Below are 14,950 nucleotides of genomic sequence, written 5' to 3'. Positions count from 1 at the left end.
CCCTCAATGTGGCCCTAATACTCCGTAATACATTTTCTCTTTTTGGCCCTCACTGCATTAGACTTATATACAATATACTTAGACTATAAACTGTGTTACCTTCATCACAATGCTCAAATGTTTTGTGGCTCCAGACAGATTTTTTAAAAAAAATGTTTGCCTAAATTGGCTCTTTTGATAGTAAAGGTTGCTGACCCCTGTGCTATACAAATAAAGCTGCCTTGCCTTGCCTTGCCTTGCATCAGTAGTGTGTACGTGCGTGGCGTGCTCTTAAGTCCAGTACGTGCACCCATATATATGTCTATGCAGAGCACCGAGGACGCGTCATAGCGAGCGTCTGTTCTCATTGGCTGATTCGTGTGTCTGTTATCTGAATGGACCAATCAAATCGTCGGGTTTGTGAATTAAGAAACCTATCCGGGGGATTCAACCAATCACGAAGCGTAGTTTCTCGGGGGTGGGCGTGACTCCTAGTAGCCTCAGCTAGCTAATGCTAGACGACAAATCCATCCAGGAAAATTATACAAAACGAAACCAAATCGAGTGATCAAAACAAGGAGAGGAAAACTACTAGCTGCAGGAGGTACTATTCCCATTAACGGGATTCATTGTATTCAATCTTGAAGCCTGTATTCTCGTGTACTGGTGCTGTGTGTCTGTCGTCGCGTTGTTTTGTTTTTTCTAAATGCAGATATGGAAGTAGCTACCTAGCTAGATTAGAAGCTAACCAACGGTAGCTAGGGATACATAAACACGGTTTACGTATGATTAAATATAACTGTTGATTCTGCACACCTTTAGGTAGACTGCATTGTAGGTTAATGTGAGGTTTCTACTCATTTTTGAAGCACATTAGCTACTGTGTTTGATCTCTGTGCTGTTAGATAAAGTGCTAACAGGCAGTGTTAGTTGTGCAGAGCCACCGTCGCCCTTAGCTACAGCCTGCAATGATAACTGCTCTGTTTAAACCCAGCAGCTTCAGGTTTATCCCCTCTACAAGTCAGACATGTACAGAGAAATACTGCTTATGAGTATTAACATCTCTGTGCTTCTTAAGGAGGACAGTGTGCTGCAATATTGAAACAAGTTTCAGGCCCAGGTAGAGTTAAAGGGGCCGTGTAGGCCTCTTTTTGTTGTGGTTATACAGCTGAGGGGGGGGGGGTCATGTGGTTCTGCCATGATCCACTGACTAGATCAGGTCTTGTTAGAAAGAGGGCCCTTACTTATGAGTACCATATTTTGGGCTAGTGACTAATATGTTGTAAATTGTCTGTTTAAGACATGCCTTTCTCAGTCACTGAGCAGGACACAGTATTGTGTTGAAGTGGGTCATAAATACACATGCAGCCTGTAATAACTGCTCCTGTTGAAACCCAGCAGCTTCAGGTTTATCCCCTCTACAAGTCACAGATGTACAGAGAAATACTGCTTATGAGTAATAACATCTTTGTGCTTTGTGAGGAGGACAGTGTGCTGCAATATTGAAACAAGTGTAGGCCTCTTTTTGTTGTGGTTATACAGCTATGGGGGGGTCATGTGGTTCTGCCATGATCCACTGACTAGATCACTTCTTGTTAGAAAGAGGGCCCTTACTTATGAGTACCATATTTTGGGCTAGTGACTATTATGTTGTAAATTGTCTGTTTATGATGACCACTTTCTATGAAAGACATGCCTTTCTCAGTCACTGAGCAGGACAGAGTATTGTGTTGAAGTGGGTCATAAATACACATGCAGCCTGTAATAACTGCTCCTGTTGAAACCCAGCAGCTTCAGGTTTATCCCCTCTACAAGTACAGAGAAATACTGCTTATGAGTAATAACATCTTTGTGCTTTGTGAGGAGGCAATATTGAAACAAGTGTAGGCCTCTTTTTGTTGTGGTTATACAGCTGAGGGGGGTCATGTGGTCTGATCCACTGAATAGATCAGGTCTTGTTAGAAAGAGGGCCCTTACTTATCAAGTCAAGTCAAATTTATTTCTATAGCACATTTAAAACAACATGAGTTGACCAAAGTGCTTTACAGACATAGTGCAGAATAAAAACAGGTCAACAGAGCAGACAGCAAAATCTCACACATCAACAGACAGAGACCAAGATTAAAATCCATGAGTAAAAGACTGTTATAATGAGCATTTATAAAAGGCCAATTAGTAATCACAATTCAAGTTCATTCAAAAGCCAAAGAAAAGAGGTGGGTATTGAGCTGTGCTTTGAAAGGCTCTGTAGAGGGAGACAACGTTACCATATTTTGGGCTTATCTTGTAAATTGTCTGTCTGTATGACGACCTCTTTCTATGAGAGACATGCCTTTCTCAGTCACTGAGCAGGACAGAGTATTGTGTTGAAGTGGGTCATAAATATTCCTAACTCTTGCCGACTATGTCGTTTTAAAGCTCACGTTTCCTGCTCTACAGGGTGCTTGTGCTTGATGCAAATGACGTGTTGGAGTTGTCTCCATTTGCCTAGCCCTGTGATAGGAACTTGCAGATGTGCATGAGAAGATGCACTCAGTGTATATTTAGGGTGCATTGATGTATTGTTTTGTGTGTTTGTTTTGTTTGTTTGGCACTATCCAAAGCACAAGTGTTGCAGAGGAAATGCACATGTAAAATGGGTTATCTGATGTGCGAATCAATCATAAAGCGAAACTCGTTTTATTTTATCAATATATTATCAAGTGTGATGAAACACTAAAAGTGATATATTTATCGCCACTTTTTTGGGGGTGGGGGTGAGAAGTTCATCCTCAAACTGATAACTTTTTATCACCCATTTGTGTGTGAAACAAATGTCATGTCACATGTTTGTTTGGAGATGGGGACATTTAGAAAAACAAACAAATCTTTGATGCACTGCAGTTCTCACTTGAAGGATTCAGGATCTTTCAAGAGCTTAAAACTACATGTTCTGCTGAAAATACTATATATTACTTTATTCTCCTTTGCTTACAAAAGCTGTGCTTTTTTTTTTTAAAGAAAGGTGCGCCTTTTAAGGAAGTTAACAATATGTATCCAGGGTTGTCTTGCATGTAGAGCAGGTTGATATGGTTGAAATCATTATAACAATATTAATAAGGATATTTTGAAGTAAAACAAGATATGGGAATTTATGAACTGATGTTCACAGCAATAACGTGTAATTTGTAAAAAAAACAAAAACTTTAATAAGCACTTTTGTTTTTGGTTGCATCTTATTCTGAATAATTAATTTGAACAACAGAAACTGAATTATCGTTTATTAACTTATACCTACATGCACATCCTGAGCACAAATCTAACAAAATGGGCTGTAATTTTCACTCTATATTTTTCAAACTGGTATGTCAGATTTCTGTTTTTATTTTAAGTAGAGATGCACCGATACCGATACTGAATCAGATATCGGGCCAATACTGACTCAAATAGCTGGATCGGTTATGGTGACGGGCCAATTTATTCAATTCAGTTCTATGTTTATATATTATCTACATTATATACTGGAATTTTAATTCCTGTTTAATATATTGACCTGGACCCCATTTTCCTAGGTTTTTATGTCTAACTAACTAATAAGGACAACATTTTCTGAAATTGCTGAAGTTACCCTTTACTTACAATCCAAAATACAGACACTTTTTCTCCAAGATCTAGACGGATGTCTTGTATTTTAAAGCTCTCAGCCCTTTTCACCTGTAGTAATTTTTCCAGAAACTCTGAAACATTTTTAGAAACTTAGGAACTCTTCCTGTGTTTTTATGTATCTGAATTAAGTGAGGCTGCAACTATCAATTAATATGTCAATTGTTTTTTACAATCAATTGTTTAGTCTATGCCAGAAGGTAGCGAAAACTCCTGTCACAAGTTCCCAGAGCCCAAATTATACACCTTCTTGTGACTTTATTTGTTAGACCAACAGTCCAAAAACCCAGAGATATTCAGTTTACTATAACATACAGTAAAACAGAGAAATTAATAATTTTCTTTTGATTTATTAATAGATTAACAGACTAATTGTTTCAGCTCTAAATTGAACTTCCTAATCTATAGTTGTTTTCCCTCGAGAAGTCCGTGCTCTAGAGGCAGCTCTATCTTGCAGGTGGTCTTGCAGGTTTGTCGGTTTGTCAGACACAAGCCTCAAGGCACCTGCAATTTATGTACAATGTTCTTTCACAGAGGAAGCAAGCACTAGTTGCCAGTAGTATCAATATTAGGACTAGGGGTGGAAATGTCCTGTAAAACAAAGTTAAGTGAAAGTCTTCCTGATGTATCTAAAAAGAGTGAGATAAAGGGAGAGACTGTGGATGACAGAGAAAGAAAGAGGAGGGAAGAGTGGCAGTTGCGAGTGAGGTTAGAGAAACAAACCACAATTTATTAGCTGTTTGCTAAATGCTAATGCAAAACAAACACCTATAGCCTAAAGAAGTCCATTGAAACATCCAAGCAAACATCACAGTCACTCAGCAGTAAACCACAGAGTATATCATTGTCTCTGTTGCTTTTTCTATCTGTAGTAGTCAATTTGGCAAAGCTTCACATTTTTTGGGTTCTTGAGGACAAAAATGTAATTGGACCTAGCCTTTGTATGTTTATTATATTGGTACAGTATAACAATATTTCATAATACAAAAACATGATAAACACGTAAAAGTTACATGCAGCTTGGAGCGACCGATGCATTTACACTACTTCAACATATGACTAGAATGTGAAGCAATTCAGTACTGTTACGGTTCAGCAAGGCTTTTTTGGTGCTGGATGTGGTCCGGTGTGGTTTGTTGGGATCACATCCAGCTGCTAGCGGTGTAGCTACTCTTGGAAGCACAGGTGAAAACTTCCCTCACAAATGCTAATGTAAGAGGTATGTTCAAGTAGGGTGTTTGTGCATGCTTTGACATGTATGATATAGGGATGTCACGATGTCATAATTTAGTAGTCGATACCAGTGAAATGCTGTTTTTTGCTGAAAGTTAAACCGGTCATAATTCCTTCTCTATTTTATATTGCTGTGAAAACATCTCGTTCAGATGACTGTATTTATTCAAGTTTCTCACCAAAAACAAAATTTTATAAGATCACATTTGAACACATCATGATAACGTTATAATTTACCTTCGCCCAGTACTCATTTTTATTGAATAGAGCCTAAAGGCATCATAATGGAACCTCCCGTGTTGAAATCGGCACAATTGTTGTTCGCAACGTAGCATCGGGCCTCGCTGCCTCCGCTGTCAGGGCTGGACTCATGGCGGGACTGCGGTGCGGTGGATTACACTCACCGGGACTGGATCCCGGTATGGGCGACAGACTGCTGCATGGGCTGCACGGCAGGGAGGATGTGCCCACTGTAACATACTGGGTGCTGCGGCACCCTCTGTGCACTGACAGGCTTCTAGTGACACATTACGCAGACACAAGGTTCATTCCCATCCAGGCCGCAGTGATTTTTAAAAAAATAAATCTTCTCGATAGTGAGTTTACTGCGTCTCGAGCCCTGGCGGTACCTGCGATATTGTAGAAAAACGAATACCATCACGTTTTCAGAATTTTGGCATCGACTTGGTACCGAAGTATCGGTTCTTTGACATCCCTAGTGTGATGTAAATAAAGTAGGAAAATAGTGAAGAATGGGCATCACAGTCTCCTAAAGCCCACAGTGATGTCTTCAAATTGCTTGTTTTGACCGCATAACTCTCCAAACCTAAAGATACTGAGGTTACTGTCAGAAAAGGCAAAGAAAAGCTGCACATTTTTTTTTTACAATTAAGAAGTTGGAAATAGGGAATGTTTGGTATTTTTATATATATATATATATATATATATATATACAGTATATATATATATATATATATATACAGTATATATATATATAATACTTAAATGTTTGATAAATTATTGAAATAGTTACCTTTTCGAATTGATTCACTAACTAATCGTTCCAGGTTTACAATACAGAAGGTCATGATAGGCAATTTTCTTTCCATGAACACTAGTGACAAATGTCGTTGTTGTTCAAATGTCAAACTGTAAACTGTCAAACAGAAACACTGTACCTGCTTCTCCTGTTATCAGACAGCTACTCCTTTTTTTGTACCAGCACTTAATGTTCATCCTGGCCTTCACTTTGTCGACTCTAGCTCTTAAAAATCTACCCATGCTGTGTGGTCATGCTGGAAAACGTTTTTTTAAATGATTTCTATTTAATGAAATACTCTGCTCCTGGCAATTTAAAAAGAAGCTGGAATAGACTGATTGTGCCCTGATTGTCCATGCTCTCCCCTCCAGGTTTACCTGCAACCCTTAGCAGACCCAATGGCTACCGACATGCCCATGGACACGGTGCCGGCTCCTCTCCTTGCCCCAGCCTCACCCCCCGACCCTGCCCCCGCCCCAGCCTCCCCTCCTGATCTCAGCTCCAGTGCGACCCAAGACCAGACTTCCACCCAGGAGCCAGCAATAGCTGAAATCCCAGACACGGCGGTGACCTCGGAACATGATGCTGCTCCAGATCTCACCCCGGCTCTGCCTACAGACCCAGACGTGGCCCCAGTCCTTGTTCCGGGTTCTGAGCTGCCACCGGCCCTTCTGATGCCAATCTGCACCAAGAACCCCAGCTGCAAGATCATGACCTTCCGGCCCACCGTGGAGGAGTTCAAAGACTTCGCCAAATACATCGTCTACATGGAGAGTCAAGGAGCTCACCGTGCTGGCCTGGCAAAGGTGAGGACAACACACATGTACTCTCACACATACACTCACATATTTGATGTAGTCCTTTTACAGTCCTGTCATAGTAAGGTCTAATTGTTACCTTACATTTCCAATACCATCAGCAAGTACTAAGGATGGGAATCACCAGAGGCCCCCTTGATATGATATTATCACAATGCTTAAGTCGCGATACGATCTAATTGCGATTTAAAACATTTTGCGATATGCTGAGTATTGCAATAAGATATATTGCAATTTATTACCTTTTTCAATTGCAAATTATGCAGTTTGTCAACATCTGTTGCGATCTAATAAGATACAGTTTTCACTCTGATTTTTTATTTACATACCTTGAGGTCAGAGATCAACGGACCCCTTTGAAAATGGCCATGCCAGTTTTTCCTCACCGAAATTTAGCGTAATTTTGGAGCGTTATTGAGCATTCTTCCCGATAAGCTAACACGATTGGTTGGTACCATTCGATTCCATAGGTTTTTCTAGTTTCATATGATACCAGCATCTTCACTCTAGCTTGAAAAAAGAGCCCACTTTAACCTCTGAAAGACAGATTAGCGGCCGAGCGGATTGTTAAGATTGATACTTGATGTCTGTGTATCGATACAATATTGCCATACTATCGATTTTTTTTTCTGTTGTCTAAAACTATCAAACAATATTGACAAATGCCTATCTTAAGTTACTAAAGCACAAAACGGGGTCTTAAAATTCCGTATTTTGTTCACGAACCACCAAAAAACCCAAACTATTCTACATTTTGTATCTACTTTTGTATATTTTTTTAATTTTAGAAGCTGAAATCGGCAAATGTTTGGCATTTTATGTTATGTCAAGTTGTCATGAATTAATGTTCAGTCAAATACTTAACAGATTAATAATATCTGATTATCTGAGTATCAAACTGTATACAGTTGAGTTAAATAGGAACTGAATGTCCTGCCCAAATAAAGTACAACACGACTTGGGTAGGCTGTTGAGTGTTAAGATTTAGCTGCATGTGTTCACAGGTCATCGTAAAACTCTCAATTTGGATGTCAGCTTACTGAATGTAAATATAAATGCTAACAATCTGTCTCCTTCACCAGGTGATTCCCCCGGAGGGCTGGAAGCCACGGAGGTCATATGACACCATCGAAGACATGGTGATTCCAGCTCCCATCATGCAGGTGGTGACCGGACAGTCGGGTCTGTTCACCCAGTACAACATCCAGAAGAAGTCTATGACCGTGAGCGAGTACCGCAAGCTGGCCAACAGCAAGAAGTAAGTTGGTCCTCAGTCCAGAGGCCTCATCATTTATAAATGGGGTTGCTCTTTTATATTTTCAGACATCGTCAACCGTGTGTTTAGAAGGGATTGAAACTGATAGTGAGGCTCATTGGTTTATCAATAAGGCTGTGATGATGCTGAAAAGTAATAACCTCTACCACCAAACACTCCAGTAAATTAGCATGAAACTCCTCTAGCAAGAACAAACTTGTTTGTTTTCTGCTGAGTCATAACTGAGTCAACATTTGATGATGCTATTTTACAAAGTGGCAGCTTTGATGAGTTGAATAATTCATCTATTTAAGATGAAAGGATATTTGTTCTGATTTGTGTAAATGAAAATAAGATGTGAACATGTATTTCAGAGTCTTTTTCTGTTGAGCAGTGGTAAAACAAATCTTAATCTACTGATTCAAAGTTAGAAACCAACAAAACATGAAAAAGACCAAAGGGGACAAAGTACTTTCTATAGGCACTGTATTAGGGCTGGATGCTTGTCAACATGAGGGTTCAGCTGAAGGGCCGTCTCCCTACTCACTGCTCACTCCTGTGACGTTTTCAGGTACTGCACACCCCGGCACAAAGACTTTGACGACCTAGAGAGGAAGTACTGGAAGAACCTGACATTTGTGTCTCCCATTTATGGCGCCGATGTCAGTGGCTCCATCTATGATGAGGTGAGGGTTGTGTGTGTGTGTGTTCCCTAGAAGTGTGTAAGTGCTGGGGCTGATTTGCTAACTCTGCGTATTAGGGCTTCAACCAGCGATTATTTTCATTGTCAATTAATCTGTTGTTTATTTTCTTGATTAATCGATTAGTTGTTTGGTCCATAAAATGTCAGAAAATGGTGAAAAATGTCTAGCCGTGCCTCTCAAATCCCAAGATGACGTCTTCAAATATCTTGTTTAGTCTACATCTCAAAGATATTCAGTTTACTGTAATAGAGGAGTAAAGAAACTTGAAAATATGCACATTTAAGAAGCTGGAATCAGAGACTTTTGACTTTTTCTCCTTAAAAAATGACTCAAACTGATTAATCCATTATCAAAATAGTTGGCGACTATTTTAATAGTTGACAATTAATCGATTAATCGTTGCAGCTCTACTGCTTATTTTGCTAGATACTTTGATCAGGGTTATTAATCATGCATATTTTTCAGTGACTTGAGGACAAAGAGATTGTTGGCACTATATGTCAGCAATTTAACTGTTTTCAATGACAGTGTATGTCAGAAATATCACTTGATGACCTGAGAGCTTAAAATAAGAGATGTCATAATTATCAATGAATCCACCATAGAGATGCACATTTTAAACTAATTGATTAATGGCTAAATGTTAATTGAAATATGATGTCCTTAATTTAAGAAAGCTATTTTTAAGATAGGGTTATTATGACTTGTTGCCTTATGTACATTTTTGTGTGACTACAGCACCATCAGGTGGTCATTGATAGACTTTGAGTTTGGTGTGCAGACTACTCTGTACAGGCTTATCCTAAAAATGCCTGTTGTCTCCGTTCAGGACATTCAAGAGTGGAACATTGGCCATCTCAACACGCTGCTGGACATGGTGGAGCAGGAGTGTGGCATCGTCATTGAGGGGGTCAACACTCCCTACCTGTACTTCGGCATGTGGAAGACCACATTTGCCTGGCACACTGAGGACATGGACCTCTACAGCATCAACTACCTGCACTTTGGACAGTCAAAGTCCTGGTTAGTCGCTTTTTTTATTATTATACTACTTAAATTATATACCAACAATGGAGGCTACACTTTATATGTCAGCAGTAGAATTCTGCATAGATAACTCCGAGGAGGCTTCGGCATATCCACACAAAGCCACTTCTGGGCGGTGATTTGACTTTTTAGGCTTTTTTCTGATCACTGATTGAATTGAATCACTGCATATGATCGATGATTAGCCATTGGTTCTGATTCTAAAACTCTTGCATAAGGGACCCTGCAGCCATTACTTTACCATATGTAAGGTAATGTAATGTTGTAAAGTTATTTTCAAAGTATTTTAAAAAGAGTAATTCCTCCATACTACTAGTTACACAAAAAATATGTCATGCCCCTTGTACCATTACAGTAAGCAGCTGCATTCTGGAGTGGTTTCTCTCTCTGCTGCATGTTTCTTTGAAGTATTATGCAAATGTGTGTATATATGTATTATTGGAAATCAATTACCAACACAGACAATGACAAATGTTGTCCAGAAACCCTCACAAGTACTGCATTAAGCATAAAGAATCTGCTCAAATCCTAACATGGCAAACTGCAGCCCAACAGGCAACAAAAGCTGTCAGTGTGTCAGTGTGCTGACTTGACTATGATTTTCCCCAAACTGCATGTGATTATCATAAAGTGGGAATGTCTGTAAAGGGCAGACTCGTGGGTACACATAGAACCCATTTTCACAGGAACGCCGGGACTGAATTTCTTCAAATTTGGCACAAACGTCCACTTGGACTCAGTTATGAATGTATTAAAATTTGGTGGTCAAAGGTCACTATGACCTTACAAAACACATTTTGGCCATAACAATAATTCATATGCTAATTATTACAATTTCACTCAAATGTCTAATAGTATAAAATGATGAACTGATGACATTTTGGTTGGTTTGGTTGGTTTGGTGGAGGCATACAACTGAGAGGCAGTAATTGTAGTTTTTCAGGAGCAGCAGGCTTTAGATACTACTAAACCTCTGCTGTAGACTATAATGTTGTTTAGTTGTACTACTTTGAGCATGCTGTGTTGTGCTCACAATACTGAGGCCTCTCACAGGGTTCCTTATTTGGCCAACTAACTTCATATTTGATCGCGCTTGACATTCTTTTGTTTTCGACTCGGGAACCTTAAGGTATAACACTTCATGAATAATGCTCGAATTCAGTTTTTTTTCATCGTCTCTTCTATCATTTCCAGCTGTTAATGTTTAAGAATTGTTTGGAAATGTTTTCCTCTTTTGTTTTCCCATCAAATCGCCATGATTTGTTCTCCGATTCCTCAAGAATTGCAGTTTGTGCAATACGGCTGAGGGATGTTGAACAAAAGAAAAGCATCGTGACCTGATTTTCACATGTTTTGTGGAATTTGAGGTTTCATCGTGACTCCACACTCGTGAACGCACAGAAACTTTGCTGAAACCATTTGTAGCAGCTGTTGTATAGATATAGCTGTGAGCTATTATGCTCGCTCGCTTTCTATTCTGTGCATCATTATATTTCCTTCTGTTTCTGTCACTCATCTCTGGAGGTCCTTGGTACCTGCGGAAAAATACTTTTTTCTTTTTCTGCCCCTTGATTTTCACTTGTGTGTGTTGTGTGCGTGTGTTTTGTTTTTTCTTTCCCCCCTTTTTTTTTTTTACCTCTACGTTGTTTTCCATCTTTGGCACTGCAGGTGGTGAGCAGAGCCAACCCAGCCTTCAGAAATACAGTATTACCTGTGTGTGTGTGTGTTGGTTTCTCCGTTTGCTCTCTCACCTGTCTTCCTTTTTGTCAGAGTATGCTTCCCCCCTCTCTCCTGTCTACTTCCTGGAGTGGTGTTCGGTGTGTGTGTGTATGTGCGCATGTGTTACCAGTTCCTCCTCTCTGTGATGTGTACTCATTAAAATCATATATCTGTCTTGTTTTCACACCTCTCACTGAGAGCAGGAAGGCATCATTACAACTTACTGTCAACTTGTGTGTGTGTGTGTGTGTGTGTGTGTGTACATAAATATTACCTTCACCAAGCTGTGATTTTGAATCTGGTGTTTCTCTGGCAGATTTCACATTTTTCTTTTGTAGATGGTTTCTTGATGAAAAGCTGAAAGAATTTAACGCAATAAGTTGTTGAGAGGTTGAACAGCCTTCGAGGGCAAATTTGTGATTTTGAGATCGACGCATAAAATTGACATGGCATACTGAGGACAGCGAGTCTAATCTGCAACTCCACCAAATAACTTTCCCTTTACTGTTTTTAATTCTCTTTTGTTAAAGGCAACACATACATGATTGTGTCATTTGATGCTAGTTGACACCTGAAACACACAGCAGACAGAAGAAGTTGTCGGGTTATATGGTGACCAGGATGTGTAGCAAATGTGTGGCTTTTCTGGAGCGTTCATTTGAGTTGTGGCACTGGGAAATGGGACAGTGGCATCTTGTGGCGTGGGACTCCCCTAAAAACTTAGTATTTCCCCCGGGGGCGGTGCCTTACGTCCCGCGTCACGCAGAGTGTTGTGTGCTTGATCTTGTCGGTTCACATTGGGTTGACTCGTCACTTTTGAATAAGTTAGCAAAACTTTAACCTAAAAAAGTTGTTTATTAACCTAATCTTTGCCTTGACCCCGAGATTAAACCTGCACCAGACCTCACGCCTAATTGTAACTGCAAACACACATGATTTTTTTATTTGGAAATTTTCATGGATTTATGAAGATACTTAGATACTTAACCTTGTAGCTCCTTGGGGCAAACGTTAACGTTACCACGCGCTCCACACATGAGGCTCGTTTACAAATAAACCTGTTAATGTTAGTTTGTTAACAGTTAGCGAATTTTAGCTAGCCAGTAAATTTTATCCAATATTGTCATGGCACATAATATGGGGCACATTATTACATATATTAGCATAGCTGCATAGTGCAAATTAAAAGTGCTAACCTACATTATTTTTACAAAAGTAACGTAACTCATGAACGTTCCCTCAGAACATGGGCTGAGACGGTCACAGAGCTCGCCGAAGCGTGCGCTGCTTGATATTTACAAAATGTGCATTTATTTCTGTTATTAATGGGACAAATTATTTGTGTACATGTCACCGGTGCGGCGGCATTATGTTTCAGGTTGGCCGTCCCTTTGTACCATTCTCGTGAACATAATATCTCAGGAACGCCTGGAGGAAATTTCATTACATCTGACTGGCACAAACATCCACTTGGACTGAAGGATGAACTGATTAGAATTTGGTGGTCAAAGATCACCGTGACCTCTCAAAACCCGTTTGGCCATAACTCAAGAATTCACAATATGCAAATTATGACAATTTCACACAAATGTGTTATAGGATCAATGATAAAGTGTTGTCATTTTGGACAGACATGGATGTAAACTGACTGGTATGCAGAGACCTACAACCGTGTGGCAGTAGTTCTAGTTAAAGCTTATATCTGCCCGTGCTGAATCTGCAGTTTGCCAACACATTAATGCATATTAACTTTCTTGCTTCTGAACTTGCTTTCTTCCTCTTTATACCTTCACTTATTTTGCCCATACCATCATCCCTGTTAAGACTAATTTACTTTTAGAGGGATGGATGCACACCATTCATTTCTGTGCTTTTTTTTTTTCTTTTTCATCGCTTTCTTTTAATTCTCTGGCTCGGTTTTGTTCTCTCTCTATCACTCTCCCTCAGTGTGCTCGCCAAGACTTCCCACCCTCATTTTTCTGAAATTGAATCATTTTCACTTTTACACTTGTGTGTGGTGGGGTAATTACAGGCTGTTAAACAGAGCATGCCCCCTTAAAACACACACACACACACACACACACACACACACTCTCTTCCTCTCTTCTCATAGTGCAGCCGTTTGTGAAATTAAGTCCATTCCCCCTGCAACTCCGCTCCCATCAAAGTCAGACCCCACCATAACGACTACTACTGCTACACACACACACACACACACTGGCGGGCGTGTAAAAGATCTCAGCCTTAGCAGTCTGTCACTTTCTCCCTGTCTTTCTCCCTCCATCATTCTTTTTCTCTTTATTTTCATTGCTGAAACCCTCTCAATCACCCTCCTACCCCAACACACACCAGCAGATCTGCTGTCAGATAAAAGATTAGCCTCAGAGCATGTGAGGGGAAGGTAGGGAAAGGCTGACGAAAGAGAATTGAAAGGGATATTTTGAAGTATACCCCAGTTGCAACTTCCCGGTAAGGCAGGAGTTTATTATGAATCCATCAGTCCTCAATCTCCTCTGTAGTCCAAAGGTTTTGAACCACTCTCGTTTGACAGTTTTTCTCCCAGAGGAGGGAGACGGAGAGCTGTAGATCTGCATATACCATTAGTTAGGGTTGTAACTGAAGTTTGGATGTTTGGTGGGGTGTTCTTGGCTTTGACTTAGTGTTTGTTGTAATTGAAGGCACCTTTATTGGTCCCATAGTTGTTACCTTTTAACAAGATTCATGTAAGCTCCAAGAGTGTCTGAGATCTGCTGCCAGGAGCTTTTCTCTGGTCAAAATGTGCCCTCCTAGTGCACATGCGTATGTGTGTGAGATATGTATAGATATTTACACATACATATACATGCAGGCACAACAACAACTAAATAATTTTGCATGTGGAGATTGTGTAGACAATTAGAAAGAGATATTAAGTGTGTTTGATCCAATGTTTGTTAGGGCACAAAAATACAGTCAATACTGGAAGTGAACTCTTCAGGTCATATCGTTCAAACCGTAGTTACGGACAGCCGAGTCAGAGAAATTGTGCCCGTCAGTCTCCTAGTTAACACTCTGAACACAAGTCAACAAACTAGTGGCAAAGTAGCTGCAAAGCCACCATCGTTGGCAGTTGCGCATAAATAAAATCTAATATAAATACACTGTTTGTCGGCGATGACGGCAACTGATCCATTTTGAAGCACAAAGTCCGTCTTGTTTACCATGCTTTGTGAAGGACATTTTTTGCCGTGTCATCAACATTCACATCTATACAACCAATGTGTCTAGAATTAAAGTGTTTACTAGAGCACAGAGGTGGAAGAAGCACTCAAATCGTTTACATAAGTAAAAGTTACAAGTATTCAAAATGTTAATTAAGTAGCCTAAAAGTACAAAAATATGGGCGTCAAAATATATTTAAAGTACCAAAAATAAAAGTAATCATTCTGCAGAATATCCCATTTCAGAATAATCTAAATTTATATTATATCACTGGATTATAATTATTGATGCATTCATGTGTTCATCACTTTAA

The 14,950-nt window shown here is 39.7% G+C and overlaps 1 protein-coding gene across 2 annotated transcripts in view; it reads left to right on the top strand.

Moving 5' to 3' along the window:
- The first annotated feature begins 443 nt into the window (after nucleotides 1-443).
- Nucleotides 444-14,950, top strand: part of kdm4b (lysine (K)-specific demethylase 4B) — a 58,685-nt gene continuing 44,178 nt past the window's right edge. For both annotated transcript variants that reach the window (XM_074634631.1, XM_074634630.1), the window contains exons 1-5: nucleotides 444-583; nucleotides 6,265-6,699; nucleotides 7,794-7,969; nucleotides 8,538-8,652; nucleotides 9,500-9,693. In XM_074634631.1, coding sequence (XP_074490732.1) covers nucleotides 6,292-6,699; nucleotides 7,794-7,969; nucleotides 8,538-8,652; nucleotides 9,500-9,693 — 893 coding nt within the window. In that variant the 5' untranslated portion in view covers nucleotides 444-583; nucleotides 6,265-6,291. The remainder of the gene's footprint in view (nucleotides 584-6,264; nucleotides 6,700-7,793; nucleotides 7,970-8,537; nucleotides 8,653-9,499; nucleotides 9,694-14,950) is intronic.

Source organism: Sebastes fasciatus, chromosome 5 (genome assembly GCF_043250625.1).
Source record: "Sebastes fasciatus isolate fSebFas1 chromosome 5, fSebFas1.pri, whole genome shotgun sequence".
In the NCBI taxonomy this organism is placed as follows: domain Eukaryota; kingdom Metazoa; phylum Chordata; class Actinopteri; order Perciformes; family Sebastidae; genus Sebastes; species Sebastes fasciatus.
The sequence above is the reverse complement of the archived record's forward strand: the minus strand, read 5'-3'. Positions and strand labels throughout refer to the sequence as shown.